Genomic DNA, 9,154 nt, shown 5'->3' on the forward strand with positions numbered 1-9,154 from the left:
TAACATGATTTCAACTGATGTTAAGCTTGAAGGGGAGTGTTAGAGAAGCGGTGCGTTTTGACTTATGTTAAGTTCTACATAACACAGTGCGTTTTGGAGCTGAACATATACGACATCTTCTTCTCTACTTCCTCACTCTACTGATTCAGACCGTTAGCTATGTCTTGTCATTCTTTGTACTTGCTTTGTAATTCAAACTTAGATGATCGTCGTGTGTGTAGCTTCTTTTGTATTTAGCTTGGTATCTCAACCATGCTTGACTTTAGCTTTCAATAATATTTCTCTGAACCTTTTCTTAAGCTCTCTTCTTCTTCTTCTACCCTAGCATTCTACTTTATTTGTTGGACAAAGTCCCACATCGGTTAAATGATGCAAGGATAACTTGCATATAAATTGGGTTCTCTCCTCCCTTCAATAAGGCCTTTTGGGGGGAGAACATGGGAGGCTCAAATTATTTCATGGTATAGGAGCAGGCCGATGTGCACTCGTCCTCGGTAAGAAGTCCACTCGTTGGGCCTTAGGCAGAAATACCCAACCCACGAGTGCGGGGGGGTGTTGGACAAAGTCCCACATCGGTTAAATGATGTAAGGATAACTTGCATATAAGTTGGGTTCTCTCCTCCCTTCAATAAGGCCTTTTGGGGAGAGAACATGGGAGGCCCAAATTATTTCATTATCTCACTTATTAAAGTGTTTTTGTTGTTTGCAAACTTATTAAAGTATTTTGTCGGTTTGTAATTTTGAAATATACTTATAGAAAAGTGGCGATGCCAACCCATGTGAAAGGCGCATTTGCTAAAGTGGCTTTCAAAATTTTAATAGTTACTCTGAGTATGCATTATTATAGTTACTGTTTCTTGGGTCTTTTTTTTTTCTTTATAAGGAGTCTCATCTCGAGAAAAATCATTCGAAAAAATTGAGAGAAGTTTAACAAGTTTGTATCACTTGTAACAAAATCTTCAAAGTCTTCTACTTTCTCACTTAGAAATTTCCATGTAAGTTTTTCTTTGGTTTTTTTTATAAAAAAAAAAGAAAAGAAAAAGTTTCTCTTTGGTTTGAATTTATCAACGTGTTTTAACAAGTTTGTACCAAGTCTTTCACTTGTAATAAAGTCTTCTACTTTCTCACTTGGAAATTTCCATGTCAGTCTCTCTTTGGTTTGAATTTATCAACGTTTACTTTGTGTTCCATTTGCCTTGTATTCTACTTCAATCAATTTGGTTGTACGCTTCTAATTATTCCTTGTTTGTGTTCCCCTTTCCTTTGTTTTCACTTTGCTTTATTCCACTTTATCTTGTGTTCTTCTTGTTGTTGCTCTGGAATCTAATTGGTATATTTTCAATTGATGGTGTAACTTGTTGATAGAGAATGAGAAATTAATAATTAGCAAATCGATTTTAACCACCCCTTAATCCTTTCATCAATCTATATGATCCAGCCACCCTACATGCACAGAGTTGAGCTCATCTCCTTACCCTTCAAGAGACGAGCCAAAAAAAAAAAGGTACTCAAATGGGGAAGAGGTAAGCAGTTCTTCTTCCTATTTTTCTTATGTACGTGCCATTTGTGAGTGACTTCAAGTTTCTGGAATTTTTTAAAATTTGATTTTGCTGGTATGCCGGCAATCTAGTGAAAAGAGGATGACAGTAAAAAAAAATCACATTCTGCACCTTAAAGCATCCCCATTTAACGGAATCTTAACACAGAAATACAATAACATGAGTCATTTTATAATTTTACAGAATTACAATTCAACAACACTTCATATCCGCTCCTTTAAATCATCCTCTATAACTTAAAAGTTTTCATTTCACCAATAACCTTTTTCTCCGTTTAATTTTTACCGATTATATTATAGACGAGCAAATATAATTTTACAACACCATGTCGTTTTAAGAAAATAATAATATAAAATAAATATCAGAAATATTAAAAACATATATTTTTGTCCCTTTAAATGATCTTCCATATTCCTTTCCAATCTGGTCTGATTATTTGAGCCTTTTTTTCACAAAAAGTAGGTAGTCATATCCAATCCACCAAAAACTAAACACAAAAAAAGAGCGGAATCACAATTTATAAAAGTTCCCAAAAGTGTACTCTTGTACTCAAGAATCATGGCCAGGAAATTCAAATCCAACACACAAGCATTGTATGAAGTATTTACTAGAGGTCACTTCCAAACAGAGGTCTAAAATTATTTGTGCAGATGTTGAGAATGAAAACTACACAGGAAATATCAATGCAACAGTAATCATATCATTTTGATAATCCAATAAAGGATTCAAATTCAATGCCACCAAGGTCGACACGTCCTTCCCAAGCCCTTCTCAGAAGCATGCATCCAGGAGACAGCAACAGCACAGCGCAGCCAAACTGCATATATCAAGCAAAACAAGTTCATTAAGGCATGATATTGTGGCACATATCCTCTTCCTTAAAAAATAAAAATGTTATAAATATATCGGCAAGACTACTTGATGTAAGGGTGCATGAATTCCACATACAAATCAAATAAAAGAAAGAAGAGAACCAGCTTTCAACCATTCAGAAAAGAAATGTTGGTAACATGAATTCCACATACAGATCAAATAAAAGAAACACAAACAAATTGACAGCCTTGTTGGATATTGTCAAAAAATAGTTCAAATTTCCAAAAGGAAGAATCGAACATTCTGCAAGTACTATTCTTTCTAAAATAAATATCTCAAAAGCTAATTAGAACTGAGAATTGCCAATGTATAGCTTCATATCCGTCAAAGTATAACTTCATACCCACCAACACAAGGCGAAAAATGTTAGAAATTGAACTATTGCTATGAAACAATTCAAACCAAACTCTACCCTATTCTTGAAGCTTTTAAATTCAACTAAGAAACAAAAACTGATAACAAAATCAAATTGGCAGATACTTTCCATATTTCCACTTTTCAGCTCCTGCTCGGGACAGATTACTACATACAGGGGCGGAGGGAGGGGTGAGCTGCACTGGGCTGTGCCCAGTGCAGATTTTTGTTAAAAAAATCAATATACTTAAGCATAAATAAAATAATACATTACAAAGTCATATATATTGTTGATATATGTTGTGCACTTGTGCTTCATCTTTTGGGCCATCTATTCTAATGTTTGTATTGGACCCTTCTTCCTCTTATGAGACATTGGACCTGTATCTTAAGTTAGGTTGGGCTTGTCTATTATTTTGCTCACACTTAAGCCCATTATATTTCATAATCCTTTATTTATAAACACAACCATTGCGTATGAGTAGCAAATATAATTTTGTATATAGATGTAATGGCTCCAATGCCAACATAACTTCTTAATGAACACTTCATCTCCTTCTTCTTCTCTTTCTCAGTCTCCCATTCTCTACTTCATTTGAAAGCTTGAATCTTCAGCTTATATCAGGATATACAACCTTAAGCCCCTAACTCTGCATAATCTCCAGTTTTACATCAGTTTATTTGTATGCGCAGTCTGTGCCCATTCGTTGCTAATATGCTTTCTAGATTAAAATAAGAAGTGTAATGTTGTAAATAACCCTTAAAAAAAAAAATCGGGGCAGCGGCCCTGGCCAAATTTTCTAGCCCGGATCAAAAGAGGTATATGTGTTTAGTATCAGTCCCCCCCAACATCCAATCCTGGCTCCGCCCCTGACTACATAATAACTATTATCTCTTCTATATATTGTGTGTATTGAATGAAAAGACATCTTCTATATAAACACCACATTAACCATTAGAGGTGGAATATAGAGACAAACTGTTTTCCATGTCATAAAAGATGATGAGTTCATAGTTTCCTATCATTTCTCTCAAGGCACTACAAGTCACAACATTTAAAAGTAACATCTCCTACGTAAAATTTGCAAGAAATTCACACTAGTCATGGCAAATTGCCAAATTGCAATGGTGCTTGAGCTTAATTTATTTATCGTATACTTAATTAAGAGCATAGAAAATCGTCCAAGTACTATTTTTTTATAACGAGAAAACGTCATAGCTCCACCAACTACAGTTCAAACTTCAAAAACCATCAGGATTGAGTGCATTTCCGCAAATGACCAAAATACCCAGTGGTCAATTGCTTTATCCCAATTCCCAAGAATCCAAACAAGGGTATTTTCGGGAATTCATATATAAATCGACAGCAAAATAGCGGTGATGCCAATCTTTTCGGTAACTGTGCTGACTGCGCACGTTAACGCCGTACGCCGGCGAAAGACTCAACCCCCCTTTAGACTCACGATTACAACCAAAAACCCCAGATCTGAAACGACAAGCCTAACAAAATCACACACGCATTATACAGAGACAAAGAGAGATGGGAGTGACGTACCAGCCTTCCAAGCACCCGGTAGAGCTGCTCTGTTGTTGAGGGGGAGGCTGAGCGTACTGCGGAGCATACGGAGGAGGATAACCCTGAGCAGGATAAGGCTGTGGTGGATATCCCTGTGGTGGGTAACCCGGTGGAGGATACGCGTCCTTCGGATATCCTTCCGGTGGATAACCTATTCTCCCAAATCAAAATCAAAAATCGCTATTTCATCAATCAGATCTAAGATATTCACTCAATTGAATACAATTAACAAATAAGAAATCCAAAAATTCTCCATCGATAACAAAAAAAAAGATGTGAATTGAATCAAATAGAATAAATTGGTGAAGGATCGTGACCTTGAGGTGGTGGAACACCAACAGGAGGCTGTTGCTGATTGTAGTAACTCATTCTTCGACGATCTGATCTGCTTCTCGTCTATGACGAGATCTTCAAGCTTTCTTTGGTTTCTTAGAACACAAAAAGCGAAGAGAGAGTTGGCTCAAGCTGTCAAATTCCTGAAGAGAGATGATGGTAGTGGGATATATTTTATAGTATTTTAGAATTAATTAATTAATTTTTGTTTACAACAACTTTTTCGTCGGTTATCACTTATCAGGGGATTGGTTTAACTGGTGATTTATGACACGTCAGCCTTACTAGATGACGTGGCGTTATTAGAGAGAGTTTGATAGCGAAAAATTTGGGAGCCCAACGCTGGTGATGCTCTGTTAAAACTTAAGAAAGTGTGTTGTAAAAAGTTCAAAAATAAAAAAAATAAAACACTTAAAAAGTGTGTTGGTAAAAGACCGCGTCCAATACGCGTGAAAAAATTAATTATTTTTTATAAGGTATTTTGTTCATTATGAATTTTTAGTAATTAAAAATTAATAATTAGTTAAACCTAACACGCCTGTAAATTTATTACTTAATTCTATAATTTATTTTCCCTTTTATAGAGAGAACTTCATCTTCTTTTTTTTTTATATATCGTTGAGAAATTTGTTTCCCATTGGATTCGAATCTTGAGCACATATATCTAATCCAATCGATTGTCTATTGAACCATCTCTTGTTGGTTTTTTTAAATATCGTTGAGAAATTTGGTTCTAATTGGAATCGAACCTTGAACACATATGCTTAATTTAAATCGATTGTCAATCGAACCACCTCTTATTGATCCCTTATTTTAATCTTAGCTATTAAGAAAGAACATTCCTTTGCATAGATATTATCTATAAATAATTTAATATTGCAATATTGAATATTGGTTTTGACGTATAAATCTGTCTTTTTGTGTTATTTTCTTTTTAGGTTGCATCTACCGCACGGTTTGGTTCATAGAAACAATTAGACAAACATAAAACCAATTTTAAGAAAAATTACGTTTTGATAGGAACTTAAGATCTGTGTTATGGATTTATTAACAAAGACAAGCATGTCATTGTATAAATTATTATATGACAAAAAATTGGAATGAATTTAAAATTGGAATGAAAATTCACGTGAAAGTGGAGAAAATGCGTTGACTCATCTAGAATGGAGGCTGAGTGTGATTGCAAAAACATTTGGATTTTGTACACGCGTTAATCTTTCACTCGTAAAATTATTTGTGTCTATCACATCTGATAAGAATCTAAATTTGGGTTATCAGGTCCGTACGCATAAAAGTTTTCCCCATTTGATGATAGGATAAGTTGGGTTAAAATCCAACGCGTGGTCAGAAGGGTATAGCTATTAGTGGGAATCGAACTTAGAACCTTCCAAGTGTGTGTTGGGGAATTAGACCCACGATCCTTCTTAACAAAGAGAAATTAAAATAGAAAAGTGCAATAATCAACGCAATAATTTACGTGTTGGGGAATTAGACCCACGGTGTTGTCCAAAGACAGTAAAGAGAAAATTCATTATGTAGAAAATTTATACAATCACATACTCAATTTTCTCTCATCCAAGAACCTAATTACACCCAAGAGATTTCCCTCAAAGTTTTCTCTACCTTCCCCTCTCTTTTATAATATATGCTCTTAAGCTAACTCTCGGCACACCCATACCACACACGGCTCACCTTCATAAAGAAACTAATAAGAAAAGTGTTTGTGTTAATCTTGTCGTTTAACACTACACGAGACTTATGTTAGTTGTCAACATATATACATATACTTGTGTATATATATATATCAAACACATGTGGCGTGTATTCAGGGACGTAGCTAGGATTTGGGGTGAGGAGGGGCATCACGGGGGTTCGGGGGCAATGCCCCCAAAATTTTTTTTAGGTTATTTATATGTCTTTTGTTAAAATTTAGTCAAGTAAATATAATTTGATATGCAATAGTAAAATCTATACATATTTTATATTCTAAAATGACCCATCCATAAACTTACATAATCTAAGTGGTAAGCCAGATAGGCATGTCACATAGATTAAAAAAACGAACAAACTTTATTAAAGAAACCACATAAGCATGTCATGTGTTTATATAAGTTTATGGATGTTTATTTTATGGATCTGTAGTGCTTCCATTTTATATTATTGAAAGGAATCGAACAACGATCAAGCAGCGGAAGAATAAAAATTTTCGATTCCTAATCCGAGGATCTGTTTAAAAAAACAACATTCGATTATGGGTTTAGAATAGTTACCCTTGTAGCGCGCCTTTCGTACAGTCGAAGCATACAACGAACACGAACTTTCTGATCGTGCCTCTACGGTATCCGCATGAACGATGCAATCTTCGTGTACGTCTCACGTCCACGAACGAAACTCATGAGCCCTCCGGTTGCTAGACCGAAACGAACCCGCCGTCTTCAAATCCGATTCAACACCTTGAATCAGTATATTGAGCAAAATAGGAGAACACCTTTCAGAAGACTCTCAACCTGTTCTTGGAAGAACTCACGTATAACTTATATGTTTTCAAAAAACATATAATCACCCTTTTTTTTTTTTGTCGAATATATATATATATATATATATATATATATAATTGAAAACGGAATCTACACTTCAATTATATCTCTTTGTTAACATATATATATATATATATATATATATATATATATATATATATATGCACGTTCAAAACAAATGTGGTTTATCTATATATCTATATATAAAACGTATATATATACACATATATATATATATATATCTTTATATATATAAAGAAAATGAGATAAAATAGAATTCCAAAAATGTTTGAGTCCTACTCAAATACTTCTCTTGGTTTCTAGAAATTTACCAAAGTCAAAATATCCTAGTCCAACTAGGACCGAAAAATGCTCACATTAAATATGAAATTCATCTCATGAATTTTACGTTCCGTATTGCTTATCATTCTTAGTGTGCGACCCTGTAGGTTCCCGTAATGTTGGTAGTAATTATAAAATCCTATTCTAGAGTTACAAGCAGTGAGTGATGTCTAGCAACATATCACTGCTACCCAAATTACGAGAAAGTCAATGTTTTGACTCAACCTTTACCGTGACTAATGTTACCGTGTTGTAAAATCCTTTTATCCTCGATATCTTGATTGAACACGAGACATGGATATGTCACCCTCGTATAGCTCAATCAATGTTTCCTGATTCCCGAATAAGCTAATCAAAACAAATGACATTGATATCATTATATCAACTCATTTGAGCATGGCCATGCATTTATCAGCTCTATTCAATCAATAGGCCTTAGATATCAATCTCGTGTTATGAGAAGGATAAATTCCATCTTGATCACTCATATCCCTCTACATAATTTATTATACACCTGATCACCACCTTTATAGCCACATTTATAAGGGCAACATTTGATAGTGTCAAAATGAACAATTTCTTATGTCAGGAACAATGGTGATCTCAGGTCGAAGGACTACAAAACACCATCATCACTATGAAATTATTTATGACATCCATAACACGATCCATGTAATGATTTCATGGTGGGTCGATCCAGTACATAAATTCTCCAATTTATGTACCTACGTGTTGACTTAATATCATATATCAAGCACATATTAGCCTCTACATATTATTGTCGTCCCTGTTAACAATAATATTTGGCTAAGGACATTTAAGAATATACATTATATTCTAGGGACAGTATTACAATAATTCATACTACACAGATATAAATAATTACAATAACTAAAAATAACTTTATTAATAAAATATCATGATAATATAATGTGCTAAAGAATCATCATATGATTGACTGTAGTGCACACTCTCCAACAATTATTACGAGAACAAGCAAAATAAAAAAATATATATTTTATAATCACTAGTTTTAATGATCTTGAGTTACCATAGTTCACTCAACATAGAACAATTAATTTAGTCGTCCTTTCAAGAGAATATATTATAAACATAAAACTATTAGAAATATGACTCTCAAACTTCAAATATATAAACATCCCAAAATCCAAACCTATATACTCCATTTTTTTTATTCTATTCAATTCAAACCAGTTTGGAACTCATGTATAATAAAGAGAGAATTAGTTTAAAATAAAAAAAAAATAAAGACTCTCAAACTTCAAATATATAAACATCCCAAAATCCAAACCTATATACTCCGTTTTTTTTTATTCTATTCTATTCAATTCAAACCAATTTGGAACTCATGTATAATAAAGAGAGAATTATTTAAAATAAAAAAAAATAAAGACTAAGGAGGTTGCAGCTCATGAGTTTCGAACTAGGGCACTGTGGTGAAAGCTTATACACCATTTTCACAAGACTAACAGGAATTTAATACTATACTTACACAAATATATATACATAGTAAAATATTTTTGAAAATCCAGGGGGGCACATGCCCCCATGGGGACCTT

At 33.9% G+C, this 9,154-nt stretch overlaps 1 protein-coding gene across 1 annotated transcript; it reads right to left on the reverse strand.

Moving 5' to 3' along the window:
• Positions 1-2,054: 2,054 nt before the first annotated feature.
• On the reverse strand, positions 2,055-4,844 carry LOC119982847 (cysteine-rich and transmembrane domain-containing protein WIH2-like). The gene is made up of 3 exons (XM_038826429.1): positions 4,680-4,844; positions 4,342-4,513; positions 2,055-2,376 (listed from the first exon to the last, which is right to left on the reverse strand). Exons 1-3 carry the CDS (start codon positions 4,729-4,731, stop codon positions 2,331-2,333), a joined length of 270 nt encoding a protein of 89 aa, XP_038682357.1. The 5' UTR covers positions 4,732-4,844; the 3' UTR covers positions 2,055-2,330.
• Between the last annotated feature and the right edge of the window lie 4,310 nt (positions 4,845-9,154).

Source organism: Tripterygium wilfordii, chromosome 17, assembly GCF_013401445.1.
Source record: "Tripterygium wilfordii isolate XIE 37 chromosome 17, ASM1340144v1, whole genome shotgun sequence".
NCBI classification, from domain to species: Eukaryota; Viridiplantae; Streptophyta; class Magnoliopsida; order Celastrales; family Celastraceae; genus Tripterygium; species Tripterygium wilfordii.